At 46.1% G+C, this 17,943-nt stretch overlaps 1 protein-coding gene across 2 annotated transcripts in view; it reads right to left on the minus strand.

The window, feature by feature from the left end:
• The window catches only part of LOC141098610 (adhesion G-protein coupled receptor F3-like), a 130,529-nt gene that overhangs the window by 103,917 nt on the left and 8,669 nt on the right, over positions 1-17,943 (minus strand). For both annotated transcript variants that reach the window (XM_073586572.1, XM_073586571.1), the window contains exon 3: positions 15,090-15,132. In XM_073586572.1, the coding sequence (XP_073442673.1) occupies positions 15,090-15,132 (43 nt within the window). The remainder of the gene's footprint in view (positions 1-15,089; positions 15,133-17,943) is intronic.

The raw sequence follows: 17,943 nt of genomic DNA on the forward strand, positions 1-17,943 counted from the left end.
ACTGTAGCCTGCTTCGGGGACTCCATCCATCATGTCCCGGCTCACACATAGGTTGCCGCTGTGTCTTCGAGTCTTTTGTGGGAATAGAGTGGTCACAGCTCCTATTCCTCCGGTGTCTGCTGCTGGAACATTAGTTTCACAAACAGCCTCGGGGACCAGACTCTGGCCATGAGCTTCAAACTTCAGGAAGGGTTCTGCTCTGACCCTAGTCCTTAGTTCTCTTCTCCTTACGTTCCGTATTAAACTATCTTCCTTCTGAAGGCTTTCTATGGCTCTTTCTCGTGCCAGCAGCTCCAGGTCACAGGAGTCTGCTGCAGCACTTCCTTCACTCCATCCCTCTACGGGGATCTTCTCTCACAGACTGACTACTTCCTGACATTCTCCCGCTCTCATGTGCAGTCTAAGCTCCACCCACCTCCCAGCACTCTTGTGTTCCACGCAGGGAGCCACAAAGGTTGCTCTGCTACTCTACTGTGTTTGTGTGGTATGTGAGTGTTGGAGGCTGGTCAGGTGTTCCATCTTACCTGGAGAGTGGGATACTACACCTCAGGAGGAGGTGCAGTACCTCTGTGGCAACTGAACCCTCAGGGGCGCCACATATATGATGTCCCAAATCAATAAAAGAAAGGCAAAATCATTCATCCCCCGAAGATAGATATGGGGACCTACGTTTATAAGACAGAAGAGATGACTGCAGAGTTTAGAAAATACTATGAGAAATTATTCAATTAAAGTGCAAAAATCCCAAAAGCGAATAGAGATAAAGGAGAGGAAATTCTAGCGTTTCTAAATGCCATATCCTTCCCAAAGATATCGAATCCGCAGATTAAATCTCTATGCACTCCGATCACAGAAAAGGAGGTGGCGGAGGTCCTCCACTCCAAAAAATAACTTCCTGGGCCCAGACGGGCTATCCTCCTTTTATTATGACAATTTTGGCAGTATTCTACGTCCCTAATTGCTGAAGCTTTTCAATAATGCTCTTAATGGTACGCCCCGCCATGGAGATACACTTGCAGCCAATAATTCTAAAAGAGGGAAAATATTCTTCTCTCTGCAGTAGCTACAGGCCCATATCCCTACTCAACACAGATCTTAAATTATACGCAAAAATCCTGGCCAATAGACTAATAACAATTCTCCCAAACATTATTAAAGCAGACCAAGTTGGATTCATTCCCGGCAGAGAGGGCAAAGATAATATTCAACGAGTTATTCAAATCATCCAGTTTGCACAGACCTCGCACGTCCCTCTAGTGTTGCTGGGAACAGACGCAGAAAAAAGCATTCGATCGGGTGGATTGGCTTCACATGAGAGAAGCTCTAGCAACTTTCAATATTCCAGGTCAATTCATTGAAGCGATCTTCACAATGTATAGCAGGCCAACCGCAAGAGTAATGGTGAATGATCAGTTGTCTGCATCCTTCCATATTTATTATGGCACCAGAAAGGGGTGTCCGTTGTCTCCCCTGCTCTTTATATTAACCCTTAAAATATTCCTAAACAAACTTAAAGGTGACAGGAGGGTGGTGGGCATCAGCTGTGGCGGCATGGAACATAAAGTAGCTGCATATGCAGACAATTTATTGATAATGATCAGAAACCCAAAGCAGGCCATCCTGGAGCTTCTGGACGTGTTTGGAACGCTCTCCAACTGCAGGGTGAACCTGAGTAAATCGCAGGTCCTGAACATAACCGCCTCCGAATTCTCTGAAGACCCAACTTGCTGCCAGTTCTCCCTTTAACTGGTCACTCCCCTGTATCAAATTCTTGGGCATCTCGATTTCACCTAATTTGCGTGAACTTTTTAAATTGAATTTTCCTCCTATGCTACAGAACTTAACTAAACTTATATTTAAGTGGAATATTCCATTTATCTCATGGTTGGGTAGGAAAAATCTTTTGAAAAGTATTATTTGGCCCAAAGTAACATATTTAATGCAAGCTATTCTGATTCACCTTCCCAAATCTTTTTTCTTAGAGCTGCAGACAATTGGACAATTCCTCTGGCAAAATAAGAAGCCAAGAGTTGCAGCACATATAATTACTCTTCCACACCATAAAGGGAGGCATTGATCTTCCAGACCCCAGAACAGTTCAACGAACCATACACCTGCAAAGGATCGTAGACTGGATCAGGCATCCTGCAAACAAAACATGGATTGATATAGAAGAGGCAAATCTTAAAGTCCCTCTCAGGCAACTAAACTTCCGCGCCCACAACCATATTAGGCCCACCTTGGTTAAAACCCATTTACAACTACAACATATAAAATGTGGTCCAGTCCATAGATGAAACAGCTCTGCTCTCCCGCTCATCTCCTCTTCTCCAAGAGATCTTCTTCTCACATCTTCCCCATCACAAAACGCAACAATACTCTTCTTAATACGAGACTCTACCACCTCGTTACAGGAAACATTAGATAAAGGGATCATTCCCTCTAAAGAGGAATTAAACCAACTTCTGGGCACTACAGTGATTAATCCATTTCTCACATAAATTTTCTATTGAACGTAAATCTATCTTTAGAGAATCCAACATTAATAGAGAAGTAACGGGATTTGAATCCTTCATTGCAGTAAGTAATCCTCCTAAGGCCGGTTTCACACTAGCGCATTTTCAGCGCGCGCACGGCCGGGGGTAGCTCCGCCCCCGAGCCGGCTCTCTGCCCGGCGTGCCCGCCCCTTCCTTGTAGCACCGCCTCCTAGCGGACAGCGGCGCCTGCGATCGGCGCACCCTATCTTTAGCATAGGGTGCGCCGATTGTGCGCAGGCCGTGCGCTAGTTGCGCTTTGACCTGCGCTGCGCACTTTTGACGGTGCGCCGTGCGCGCCAAAATCAAACTTTTCGGATTTTGGCGCGCACGGCGCACCGTCAAAAGTGCGCAGCGCAGGTCAAAGCGCAACTAGCGCACGGCCTGCGCACGATCGGCGCACCCTATGCTAAAGATAGGGTGCGCCGATCGCAGGCGCCGCTGTCCGCTAGGAGGCGGCGCTACAAGGAAGGGGCGGGCACGCCGGGCAGAGAGCCGGATCGGGGGCGGAGCTACCCCCGGCCGTGCGCGCGCTGAAAATGCGCTAGTGTGAAACCGGCCTAAGAGACTTGTAGCGGCCTTATACAAACTGCTAATCTCGGAGCAGTTTCAAGGGAAATTACCTTTTATAACCAAATGGGAGGCGGACGGGAACAGATTTCTGTCCCACTCTGAAATAAAAAGGGCACTAATAGCACCAAAAAAATCCTCTAGATGCATAAGGGTACATAAGAATTGGTACAAGGTCCTGTTGAGGTGGTACATGTCCCCGGCAAAACTCCTTAAATTTAATAAAAAAATTAATCCCAAATTTTGGAGATGCTCCTAGGAGGTGGGTACAATGATACACATGTGGTGGAAGTGCCAAAAAATTAAGCCTTTCTGGCTAGTCTAAGGGGGTCAGATTCCTTGTAGGAATGCTCGGACCTGACACCCATAATGTGGTGGTGCACCATCTTGCTGGAAAAACTCAGGAAACATGCCATCTTCAGTGCATAAAGGGCAACACATCATCATGTAGCAATTTCAGATATCCAGTGGCATTGAGGTTTCCATTGATGAAGAATGGCCCCACTATCTTTGTACCCCATATCCCACACCATACCATCAATTATGGGTGTCAGGTCCGAGCATTCCTGGAAAGTGGATTGGTCGTCGTGGGCCAGTTGAATGGCCACCAAGGTCTCCCGATCTGCCCCCCTTAGACTTTTATCTTTGGGGATATCTGAAGGCAATTGTCTATGCTGTGAAGATACGAGACATGCAGCATCTGAAACAATGGCTACTGGAAGCCTGTGCTAGCATTTCTTCTGCGGTGTTGCGATAAGTGTGTCAAGAGTGGGAGAAGAGGGTTGCATTGACAATCCAACACAATGGGCAGCACTTTGAAGACATTTTTTCAAATGGTCATAAACTTGTAAATAACTCATGAAAGAATAAAGTTACATTAAAACCAAGCACACCATTGTTTTTCTTGTGAAATTCTCAATAAGTTTGATGTGTCACATGACCCTCTAACTATTGAAAAAAAATAAAGTTGGATCCAAAATGGCTGACTTCAAAATGGCCGCCATGGTCACCACCCATCTTGAAAAGTTTCCCACCTCCCATATACTAATGTGCTACAAACAGGAAGTTGATATCACCAATCATTCCCATTTTATTTAGGTGTATCCATATAAATGGCCAACCCTGTATCTATGCAAGAGGGTAGGGGGAGTGTTCGTGCCGGAATGTGGGCATCCGGGCAGGTGTATGCATACACGCACATATACACAATCTCGTCCCGCAGACTACAACACCTTGAATAATGTTTCTGTGATGCTGGAAACAACAAGACAGATGGGGGCTGCTGGCAGCAGCTGACTGGAAGCAGTGAAGACTAGCTTTTGAGGTCTAGTTTTGACTGTAGGCAACATAATTACTATAACTTTTTATTTCCTTTTTTATTCTCTCTACCTTTCCTCTCTTTTGCCTCTGCTCAACATCTTTATAAATGCTACTTTTCCTGTTTTTCTTTGATGATCGATAATTGGTGATGTATATATACACAAAATTTAATAAAAATGTTTAAAAGAAAAGAGCTTGTAAGCGCTGCACATGTTCTAGCATCAGTGGTAACTCTACAAGATAATAACTGTATAAAGAAAAGTTAATATCTCAAGAACGGCTCAAAATTTTAATAGGCAGTTAAAGACATGCATGTCCTAGTTTTACATGACAATGTTCATTTATGAAGATAGAAATAACCCTTTAAGCCTGCCAGACAAAGACTTATTATTTCTTCCTCCTCTAGCTCATAGAAGGAAGGTCCCAAATAGAGAACACCCATGACATTCATATGAGCTAGGACGATACCTGAATAGAGGCTGTTTTTGTGGAAGATTTAACCCTTTCACGACATATGACGTACATTTACGTCTCCGGGCAGCCATGACAGCCGAGGATATGCTTAAGACCCCCCCCGTGCCTGCCATTACAATCCTCCTATGAAAGACAGCCTGTGGCCGGCGTTCATAGGAGATCACGATTGTGCTGAAGCTCTGCTATACATAGCACAGGCGATCGCATGATCAAGCCCCCTAAGGGGACTATTAAATATAGCATAAAGGGAAAAAAAAGTTGTTAAAAATATGACCCCTCCCCCAGAAAAGTTCAAACCACCCCTTTTTTCCCCAGTTAAAAATAAAACAATAATAATTAAAAAATTCTACACATATTTGGTATTGGTGTTCGAAAAACTCCGATCTAGCAAAATGTGAAGTAAATTAATACGATCGGCAAGCGGTCTAACGAGAAGAAAATTCGAAATACCAATATCAACTTTTTATGGCCACCACAAGATTGCAATAAAATGCAACAAAAGGAGATCTAAACATGATGTCTACCCCAACATGATATTAGTAAAACTGTCAGCTCAGGCTGCAAAAAATAAGCCCTCACCCAGCCCCAGATCCCAAAAAATGAAAATGTTACAGGTCTTGAAAAATGGCAATAAAAGCAAAAAATAATTTTTTTTCTTTACAAATTTCCAAATTATTTTTCACTACTTAACCCCTTACTGACATCGGGCGTAATAGTACGCCGATGTCGGTATCCGGGACATGTCGGCTTTTTTGAACAGCTGACATGTGCCCGCAATAGCCGCGGGTGGAATCGCAATCCACCCTAGGCTATTAACTAGTCAAATGCTGCTGTGAAACTCTGACAGCAGCATTTAAATGGAGCTTCCGACAATCGTGCTGGAAATACACGCATCGGTGACCCCATCACATGATCGGGGGTCATCGGTTCATTGGCATGACAACCAGAGGTCTCCTGGATTGCTATGTGTGCCGCCCAGTGGGGGGCTCTCATAGCAAGTGTGTAATTCAGCTACATAGAGTCGATCTGCTCATCGCCTCTATGTAGCACAGCCGATCGACTTGTGCCAGGTTCTAGTCTCCCATGGAGGCTATTGAAGCATGCCAAAAGTTAAAGAAAGATGTTTTTAAAAATATAAAAAAAATAAAAAAAGTATAAAAGCTCAAATCACCCCCTTTCACCCCACTCAAAATAATACCATAAAAAAACCCAAACATACACATATTTGGTATCGCCGCGTTCAGAATCGCCCGATCTATCAATAAAAAAAGGATTAACCCGATCGCTGAATGGCGTAGTGATAAAAAAGTCAAAATGCCAAAATTACGTTTTTTTTGGGTGTCGCGACATTGCATTAAAATGCAATAACAGGCGATCAAAAGAACGTATCTGCACCAAAATTGTATCATTAAAAAGTCAGCTCGGCGCGCAAAAGATAATCCCTCACTCAACCCGAGATCATGAAAAATGGAGACGCTACAGGTATCCGAAATTGGCGCAATTTTTTTTTTAGCAAAGTTTGTATTTTTTTTTTACCACTTAGATAAAAAAAGAACCTAGACATGTTTGGTGTCTATGAACTTGTAATGACCTGGAGAATCATAATGGCAGGTCAGTTTTAGCATTTAGTGAACCTAGCAAAAAAGCCAAACAAAAAACAAGTGTGGGATTGCACTTGTTTTGCAATTTCACCGCATTTGGAATTTTTTTCCCGTTTTCTAGTACACGACATAGTAAAACCAATGATGTCGTTCAAAAGTACAACTCGTCCCGCAAAAAATGGCCATATTGACAGAAAAATAAAAACGTTACGACTCTGTGAAGAAGGGGAACGAAAAATGAAAACGCCAAACCGAAAAAGCTCCGGTCATGAAGGGGTTAGATGAAAACAAAACTGTGTGTGTTTGGTGTCTGCGTAATTGCAATGACCTGTAGAATCATACTTCCAGGTCAGTTTTACCATATAGTAAACATGGTAATTAAAAAAAGCTCAAAAACTATTATGGATTTGCACTTTTTTTGTTGCAATTTCAATGCATTTGGAATTATTTATCCCATTTTCCAGTCCACTATGTGGAAGAATGAACGGTGTCATTCAAATGTACAACTCGTCCTGCAAAAAACAAGCCCTCACATGGCCATATTGATGGAAAAATAAAAAAAGTTATGGCTCTTGAAAGAAAGGGAGGTAAAAACGAAAAATCGCCGTGTCATCAAGGTGTTAAATCTTTGCTCAAAATTATTTTTTTCAAAATTTTTAGCTTTTAGGGTGTGTGCACACGCTGCAGAATGCTCTGCGGATTTGGCCGTGCGGATTTTGTAAAATTTGCAGGTAAATCTGCAGGTCAAAAGACCTGCGGATTGCTCTGCGGTTTTGCCCTGTGGTTTTTCATCTCCACAATGGAGGAGATGGCAAACCACAGCGGAATCCGCAGAAAGAATTGACATGTCAATTATTTCTGCGGTTTTGAAACCGAGGCAAATCCGCGCGGAAAATTCCGCAGCGTCTGCACAGCGGTTTTTTTTCCATAGGATATTATGCTACTGTACACCGCAGCAAAAACTGCTGCAGATCCGCAGCGGCCAAATCCTCTGCGGATCCACAGCAGAATCCGCAGCGTGTGCACACAGCCTAAAGGAAACCTATCACCATGAAACTGCCTTTTATTCTGCAGGCTCCATGTTATAGAGCAGTGGGATCTGAGCAGACTGATATATAGTTTTGTGAGTAACGATTCGGTATAAAGGCTCATGCAGACGTACGTGTAAATCGGTCCGAGCACGGACAACATCGTATGGCCTGACCACAGCTCTCCCGAACCTAGCATCACTGTGACACTCGGGTCAGCAGAGCTGCGGCTGGTCCGTGCTCATTTCCCGCAGCAGATTGGGCTGCATTTTTGTAAGGCTGGTTTCTAATTAGCGTTTTTTTGCGCAGCGCATCATGTGCGTCCATGCACATGCGTCATGCGTACCTATCTTTATCATGGCGTGCGCATGTCTAGTGTTTGCACGCGTTCATATGCATTTTCGTGCGCATGTATTTTTTTAAGGTGTGCGCCTAGGCGTGCCAGACGCAACCTGTTGCATTTTTGGGTCCGTCCAACAGCGTAAAAAAAATGCTTGCGCACAAAATACATCAAAATAACGCATTACGGTCTATGGGAACGCAGGCGTGCGCATGGACATGGACTATTTTTTGTGTTTGCGGTCTTGTATCTGAGGCACAGTAGATTTATGGTGGCTGCGTGAACTTTTAAACAGCTCAGAAGCAGTGTCGAGCAATACCATCCGATATCGTGAAATATCGGATTGGATCGGACCGATACCCAAAAAGTATCGGATATCGCCGATTCCGATACCGGAAACCAATGCAAGTCAATGGGGCAGAAATATCGGAATTAAAATAAACCCTTTCTTTCCTTGTAGGTTAATTCTACATGAAGAAAAACAACTAATAATAATGTAGAATGTATTGTGGGAGGTGGAGGAGACATTAAAGGCATAGAGGTTTAGCCCAATCAAATGGAATAGCAGGAATACATTTTTTTTTTAAAGACGTTCGGAGTTATGTTTCACTACTTCCATGCTCTTCACCTTCTTTTTTACTTCTCCCACACTTTATCCTTCATCATCCTCAGCAGCAGCATCTTTTTCATCTTCTTCTTCTTCACCTTCTTCCTATTATTCTTTTTTTTTTTTACATTCTTCATAATCTTCTTATTCAACTATTATTCTTCTTCATATTCTACTTCTTCATCTTCTTCCTATTCTTCTTCGTCATCATATTCTTATTTGTGACAGGCATTCCTGTAGTTATCTATAAAAGTTTGAAGATTACGCCTTCCGTTCAGCCTGTCACAAAAGATTTACAACAGGATTTGTCCGCATTCAGTTTGGCCTGCAGCAGCAGGCATTTTCCAGGGGCACCACGAGGAGGAACGGACTCACCCCCATACACTGCTTAGTCTTCTTCTGCTTATAATTTAGATAATATCTTTTGCTCTGATTTTTAGTCTTATGCTTAACTAGCTGAAGAGCCCGGCGCTGCCCGGGCATAGTAGCTAACTGTGGTTATTTATAGCAAATTATAATTATCCTCCATCCTATAGTCCCGTCCCCATATACCCATCATACATATCCACCATCCCATAGTACCATGCCCATATACACATCACACATCCTCCATCCCATAGTCCCATGCCCATATACACATCACACATCCTCCATCCCATAGTCCCATGCCCATATACCCATCACATATTCTCCATCCCATAGTCCCGTGCCCATATACCCATCATACATATCCACCATCCTATAGTCCCGTGCCCATATACCCATCATACATATTTTCCATCCCATAGTCCCATGCCCATATACCCATCATACATATTTTCCATCCCTTAGTCCCATGCCCATATACCCATCATACATATCCTCCATCCCATAGTCCCGTGCCCATATACCCATCATACATATCTGCCATCTCCTAGTCCTGTGCCCATATACCCGTCATACATATCCTCCATCCCATAGTCCAGTGCCCATATACCCATCATACATATTCTCCATCCTATAGTCCCGTGCCCATATACCCATCATACATATTTTCCATCCCTTAGTCCCATGCCCATATACCCATCATACATATCCTCCATCCCATAGTCCCGTGCCCATATACCCATCATACATATCTGCCATCTCCTAGTCCTGTGCCCATATACCCGTCATACATATCCTCCATCCCATAGTCCAGTGCCCATATACCCATCACACATCCTCCATCCCATAGTCCCATGCCCATATACCCATCATACATATCTGCCATCTCATAGTCCCGTGCCCATATACCCATCATACATATCCGCCGTCCCATAGTCCCGTGCCCATATACCCGTCAAACATATCCTCCATCCCATAGTCAAGTGCCCATATACCCATCATACATATTCTCCATCCCATAGTCCCATGCCCATATACCCATCATACATATTCGCCATCCCATAGTAGAGTGCCCATATACCCATCACACATCCTTGATCTCATAATCTCATAGTCCCATGCCTATATACCCATCATACATATCCTCCATCCCATAGTCCCGTGCCCATATACCCATCATACATATCCGCTATCTCATAGTCCCGTGCCCATATACCCGTCATACATATCCTCCATCCCATAGTCCCGTGCCCATATACATATCCGCCATCCCATAGTCCATGCCCATATACCCGTCAAACATCCTCCATCCCATAGTCAAGTGCCCATATACCCATCACAAATCCTACATCCCATAGTCCCGTGCCCATATACATATCCGCCATCCCATAGTCCTGTGCCCATATACCCGTCATACATATCCTCCATCCCATAGTCCAGTGCCCATATACCCATCACACATCCTCCATCCCATAGTCAACCATTATGACATCATAATGAGCGGCGGCAGGGCTTGCAACCTATGATGACAGCAGCGTCACCATGGCAACCATTGTGACATCATAATGAGGGGCGGGGCTTGATACGCACACACTGCTTCCCCAGTATGCAAATAGGGGCCTTATGACATCATAATGAGGGGCGGGGCTTGACGCGCACACACTTTTCCCCCAGTATGTAGATAGGGGCAAAATTGTTTGGCGAATTGGAACGCGCGGGATTAAAATTTCGCCTCACAACATAGCTTAGGATGCTCTCGGGGTCCAGACGTGTGACTGTGCCAAATTTTGTGGCTGTAGCTACGACGGTGCGGATGCCTATCCCGGACATACACACATACATACACACTTTGAGATTTATATATTAGATGTTCTTCTGCTTTTTGTTCTTCTGCTTCTTGGTCTTCTGTCTCTTGTTGTTCTGTATCTTGGTGGTTGTCTTCATGTTCTTTATCCTCTTGGTCATCTTCTTCAGGGTCATCTTTTTGGTGGTCTTCAGGGTCGTCGTCAGGGAGATCCAGAGTGATTACCAAAAACCATTTCAAAAAGTTTGAGCTTGGATATGTAGCAGAAGGTACAAGAAGGCTGAGGAACTGCCGAGAACCAGCTGACGGTACTGGAACACGAATGGGTAGCAGAAGGAACAAGAGCCAATGGCACTACCGAGGACCAGCTGATGGTACTGGAACCCGGTTACTAAGCAGGAGATACCTGTGCTAGAAAGCATGAAAACATAAAAACAAAGTTGCAAGGCCGCGAGCCGGCCGCAGTTACCGAAACCCACAGTCCTACAGGGGGTGCTTGTCCTATTGGCACTACGGAACCAGCCTTTATTGCCAGAACCCGCAGCCCACATAGGAAGCACCTAAACTGCAGGCACCATAGCGTCGGCTAACCCGACCGCAACACGACAGGACAACGTATTGGTGGCAAAGTGACGTTGACACTACCCGGAAACAGCTTGCGTGCTGGACCCAGGCTGGGCAGGAGGGAGTACCCATGCCAAAGACACTGCCGAGAACCAGCTGATGGTGCTGGAACCCAGAGGGGCAGCAGAAAGAACAAGAGCCAATGGCACTACCGAGGACCAGCTGACGTTACTGGAACCCGGTGACTAAGCAGGAGGTACCTGTGCTAGAAAGCACTAACAAGGACCAGCAGACGTTGCTGGAACTCGGATACCGAGATGGAGGCACCTAAGCCAAAGGCACTGCCGAGAACCAGCTGACGGTACTGGAACCCGGATGGGTAGCAGAAGGTACCCATGAAAAACAAATTTGCAAGGCCGCGAGCCGGCCGCAGTTACCGAAACCCACAGTCCTACAGGGGGTGCTTGTCCTATTGGCACTACGGAACCAGCCTTTATTGCCAGATCCCGCAGTCCACATAGGAAGCACCTAAACTGCAGGCACCATAGAGTCAGCTAACCCGACCGCAACATGACAGGACAGCGTATTGGTGGCAAAGTGACGTTGACACTACCCGGAAACAGCTTGCGTGCTGGAACCAGGCTGAGCAGGAGGGAGTACCCGTGCCAAAAACACTGCCGAGAACCAGCTGACGGGGTTGGAACCCGGAGGGGCAGCAGAAGGAACAAGAGCCAATGGCACTACTGAGGACCAGCTGATGTTGCTGGAACCCGGTGACTAAGCTGGAGGTACCTGTGCTAGAAAGCACTACCAAGGACCAGCAGACGTTGCTGGAACTTGGATACCGAGATGGAGGCACCTAAGCCAAAGGCACTGCCGAGAACCAGCTGACGGTGCTGGAACCCGGAGAGGCAGCAGAAGGAACAAGAGGCAATGGAACTACCGAGGACCAGCTGACAGTGCTGGAACCCCGATGGGTAGCAGAAGGAACAAGAGGCAATGGAACTACCGAGGACCAGCTGACGGTGCTAGAACCCGGATGGGTAGCAGAAGGAACAAGAGGCAATGGAACTACCGAGGACCAGCTGATGGTGCTGGAACCCGGATGGGTAGCAGAAGGAACAAGAGCCAATGGCACTACCGAGGACCAGCTGACGTTACTGGAACCCGGTGACTAAGCAGGAGGTACCTGTGCTAGAAAGCACTACCAAGGACCATTAGACGTTGATGGAACTCGGATACCGAGATGGAGGCACCTAAGCCAAAGGCACTGCCGAGAACCAGCTGACGGTGCTGGAACCCGGAGGGGCAGCAGAAGGAACAAGAGGCAATGGAACTACCGAGGACCAGCTGACAGTGCTGGAACCCGGATGGGTAGCAGAAGGAACAAGAGCCAATGGCACTACCGAGGACCAGCTGACGTTACTGGAACCCGGTTACTAAGCAGGAGGTTCCTGTGCTAGAAAGCACTACCAAGGACCAGCAGATGTTGCTGGAACTCGGATACCGAGATGTAGGCACCTAAGCCAAAGGCACTGCCAAGAACCAGCTGACGGTACTGGAACCCGGATGGGAAGCAGAAGGTACCCATGAAAAACAAAGTTGCAAGGCCGCGAGCCGGCCGCAGTTACCGAAACCCACAGTCCTACAGGGGGTGCTTGTCCTATTGGCACTACGGATCCAGCCTTTATTGCCAGATCCCACAGTCCACATAGGAAGCACCTAAACTGCAGCCACCTTAGAGTCGGCTAACCCAACCGCCACCAACATATTGGTGGCAAAGTGACGTTGACACTACCCGGTAACAGCTGGCGTGCTGGAACCAGGCTGGGCAGGAGGGCGTACCTGTGCCAAAGACACTTCTGAGCAGCAACTGGCGGTGTTGGAGCCCAGAGATTACAGTAGAAACAGAGTGTAGCCAGAGGCCTAATTGGAGCAAGTTTAAAATCTGGAGTAGTGTGAATGTGGACAGAGCAGGCAAAATTTCCGGACACACAGCAGGGGATCAGCTGACATTACTGAAAAAGGGTGACAGATTCCCTTTAAAGCTCCAGAACCTTAATTCTGTGTCAGAATCCAATCCTGAACTGTATTGGCCGTGGATTCCCCACATGAACTGTTACCATTACTCCATGTTATTTCTCCCTGTTCTGCTGAAGTAAAGCTGTTATCCCGAGACCTGTTGTCTGTGGTTATTCTATCGGCTGTGGACGCTGCGTGGAGGTGGATAACAGTGAACGAAATAGCCCCGTACCAGGGCTGTTGCAATGGTACAAGAGAAACTTCATATACATACTATACTCATCTTTCATACATGACCTCCGCTGGGTGCGCATGCGCGTGGATGCTCCTACCCGCCTCCGTTGCTGAAGGCATCTGTATGCTGTAATGCGTGTCACTGATGAGTATGGCGGCGGAAGCTCCATCCACATATACCCACATGATGCGGTGTTCTCCTGTTACACCACAGAAACAGGTATATCATGTACATATAAACTACCTTTCACACACATACAACAAATAGACCCCCTGAGGAAGCCTATGCGAAACGTGAGTTGGGACTTTTTGACATGCACAGGCATTTCTGCACTTTATGGGTGAGCATCTACATCAGTTGTCTTACAGCAATGCTTGCGCTATGTAGCAGTGTGGGTTTTATAGCAATGTATATGTCCATTCTTGAGGCAGCATGTGATTCATTTGACGTTCCTTTTTTGAGCACAAATATACTCTTTTACATGGGATTTCCCATTATTACCCGAGTGCACTCTACCTCTGAGCACCATCTTTCTCACGTTTGGCATTTTCACAGTTCTTTCTATATTTATACATATGAAGTTTCTCTTGTACAAATAATTACTAATCGCCTGTTTGTAGAGTTGAGCGACTTTGGTCGGATCGGGTTTCGTGAAACCCGAATGAAACAAAATAAGTTTCAGATGAAACTCGTCCGACTAGAGCAAAACAAAGTCGGAGTTTCGTCCGAAACCCGACCCCAATGCAAGTCAATGGGAAATAAAAGTCGGACGAAACTCCGACTTTGTTTTGCTCTAGTCGGACGAGTTTCATCTGAAACTTATTTTGTTTCATTCGGGTTTCACGAAACCCGATCCGACCAAAGTCGCTCAACTCTACCTGTTTGCGCTGTCATTCATCTTGTGTCTTCACCAATTTTTTCAATCGTGTTATATTGACATTTATTTTTTACTTTGTTCAACAAAATGTATATATTTGATAAGAATTTGGTTTTCATATTTTTCTATACAAGCATTGGGGTAGATAGGTAGATAGGCTCTATTATTGTCTCACATTTGAGAGCAGCATGATGTAAGTGCAGAGACCCTGATTCCAGCAATGTATCACTTACTGAGTAGTTTTGCTAAAATCACTTTTTTTTAACTGGTGCAGATCTAGCAGTTCTCTGAATGCTGAACTCTGTTTTACTCCACCCACACCATCGATTGGCAGTTTTATTTATGTATTCTGTGCATAGGCAGAAAGCTATCAACTAGTGGTGGGAGGTGGGTTGGACATCCTAGCTGCAGGTTTACTAGTCCTCTTGTGATAATCTCCTGCTGATAAAACAGTGACTATATCAAAATTACATGTAGCAGCCCAGTAAGTAACACATTACTGGCATTAGGTTCTCTGCTCCTACATCATAATGCTCTCAGATAAGGTAGCAAAAATCTGGCGACAGGTTTCCTCTCATGCGTCACTTTCACAGGAGTGCCTCAGCATTTGAGTCCATCCTTGATAATTCCCTAGTCAAAAACAGGACCTGATTGCCAAAAAAGGTAAAAATGTAATATCCTTTTATCTGATTCATATTGATTTATTCTACACTTTTCTAATTTAGAAAAATTTCTGAAAATACTTACAAGACTCCGCCCTAGGAACTCTTTCTTTACCAAATTCCTTCTCCTGTTCAAAATAAAAAATAAATAAAATATAAGGATTAATTGAGAGTCCTTGGTACAACGATATACCGGTACATCTTTTCCTGAGGGAATGGCAAGCATACCCAGAGAGTCTTGGAGTAACCCAGATTGCCCTGGAAATACTGCTGGATGAGACTATCCGGAGAAATATTTGGAGATGCACAGTCACATAAATCTTCAAACAGAGGATTGTGACTCTCATCTCCCAGGGCATTCATCCTGTTACTGGACTGTATTTGTGTTCCTGGACTATTTTATGCTCTGTGTGGTGGATTGTTTTATGAACCTTTCGGTTTTCCGTGTTATAAAGGTTCTTGGGACTGGTGAGTGGAGTAGGACCCTGTGGCTATATATATACCGTATTTTTCGCTTTATAAGACGCTCCTGATTATAAGACACACCCCCAAATTTGGTGAAGAAAAATAATTTTTCTTATGTTAAATGGAGGTGTGTCTTATAATGACAGTGTCCGTCTTTCAAATCATATACTGTATATGTCCCTCATCCTGGTATCTATATAACCCCCATCCTGGTACATGGCCCCCTTGTGCTGGAACATAGCCCCCCATCAAATCCTGGATATGTTTTCCCCGGTCACTATATGCCCCCCTACTGATGCCAACTCGCACACAGCCCCCCCGTCCCTATATTTTCCCCTGCTGGCATGCACACGGCCCCCCCCGTCCCTAAAGTCCCACCTTCTAGCATGCACACGGCCCCCCCGTCCCTATATTCCCCTCCTGCTGGTATGCACACAGTTCCCCCCCTGTCCCTATATTCCCCCTGCTGGCATGGACATGGCCCCCCCGTCCCAATATTCCCCCCTGCTGGCATGGACATGGCCCCCCGTCCCTATATTCCCCCAAGCTGGCAAGCACATGATAAAATAACAAACAGTTAATTCACCTTCTGACGATGGCTCCATGCTCCCATCTCCCCCACGGCTCTTCCTGTGTCTGTGCTGACCTCCAGGAGCTGCTCATGCAGGCATTTCATTGTAGCTTCAGGACCTTCCATCACATGACCGCAGTGCTGCACACTGGGAGTCACGTGACCGCAGGTCCTATTGGCACAGACACAGGAAGAGCCAGGGGGGAGCTGGGAGCACGGAGCCATCATCAGAAGGTGACTATAGTGACGGGGCAGTGGGGAGAGAGTGCAGGCACATGCAATATGCCCTGCTCCCCTGTCCACCTTCTCGGCGCGACTTCAGCACCGAGGTGATGGACAGCGGGTGCAGTGAATATTACATGGTTGAACGGGTCGAGAGATACCAGGGGATGGAAGGCTCCTTGGGAAGGCAGCTCATTCGGTATTGGGGGTCCCAGCAGGGGGTAGAGTCCCATAAAGGGGTGGGGCATCCAAGGTTAAAAGGGGCAGGGGAGGTGATGCCCAAGGTCTCTATGAGTGATGTTATTTGCTATAGGTGCCAAAGGCCAGGACATATAGCTGTCTGTTGTCCCCAGACCACCAAGCAGATGGACTGCAGCATGTGATGTGTCCTGTGAAGGTGAACGGTCAAGCAGTAATGGCGATAGACTCTGGGAGCTTGGTGACCCTTATGAGGGCCACTTTTCCTCTCAACCTACTTCCGGGGAAAAAGGTCAGCGTTCAGTGCATACATAGTGATGCAAAGGACTATCCTATGGCCAGAATGGACATTGAAATGGTGCATGGCAAGGAGTCTCATGAAGTCGGCGTCTTTAGGGACTTGTTGCACCCTATAATTATGGGCCGGGATTTTTGTTTGTTTTGGGATCTGTGGGGAAAGGGTTCTGACGTCACTAGCAAGAGTAGGGAACCAATGAACCCTAATAAGGTATCGCCACAACCAGAGACAGACGGGTTTCCTTTTTGTGTCCTTGTAGGGGATGAGAAGGAAGTGTCCCCTGTAGCTGACATTCCGGAGTTATGGTGGCCGGAATTTTGGTACTGCCCAACATAGGGACCCAACTCTGAGGGAAGCCTCAACAATGTCACTGTGATTAATAGAGTTGCATAAAAGCCAGGGACTGACACAAGATTTTCCTATTTTACGATGAGTGTGGAGTGGGAGTTGTTGTACCGGGTCACGAAAATAAGGGAGGAGTTGGTAGACCAGTTGATAGTGCCAGGCCCTATAGACGGAAGGCGTTGCACATGGCCCATTTACACATCTTGGAGGGACACCTGGGGGTGGAAAAAATGCAGGAACGGATTGTGCAGAGGTTCTATTGGCCTGGGTGTCACCGGGAAATAGTAAACTATTGCAGGTCCTGCCCTACATGTCAATTAACTGCTCCCACCTCTCATTTCCGGAGCCCCCTTGTGCCATTGCCCATTATTGAGGTGCCATTTGAGAGAATTGCCATGGACTTGGTCGGTCCCCTAGTTAAATCAGCCCAGGGCCATCACTATACCACACGCTATCCTGAGGCAATTCTCCTGAGAAATTCCTCCGCGAATTGTCCTGATCCCAAAACCTGATGGTGAATGGAGGTTCTGCAATGACTATCGGAAGCTGAATGAGGTCTCAAGTTTGACGCAAATCCCATGCCACGCGTTGATGAGCTAATTGAATGACTTTGGCCCGCCAGGTACATAACCACCTTGGATTTGATGAAGGGATATTGGCAGATCCCCATGGCACAGGAAGCCAAGGAGAAAACTGCATTTCCTACACCAGACGGATGCTTCCAGTATGTCTGGATGCCATTTGGCATGCAGGGAGCTCCAGCAACCTTCCAGAGGGCTATGGATAGAATCCTTGCACCTCATAAGCTTTACGCAGATGCGTACCTGGATGATATCGTCA

The sequence above is a fragment of the Dendrobates tinctorius genome, unplaced genomic scaffold, assembly GCF_039654945.1.
Source record: "Dendrobates tinctorius isolate UK_male_01 unplaced genomic scaffold, ASM3965494v1 ptg000093l, whole genome shotgun sequence".
Lineage (NCBI taxonomy): Eukaryota > Metazoa > Chordata > Amphibia > Anura > Dendrobatidae > Dendrobates > Dendrobates tinctorius.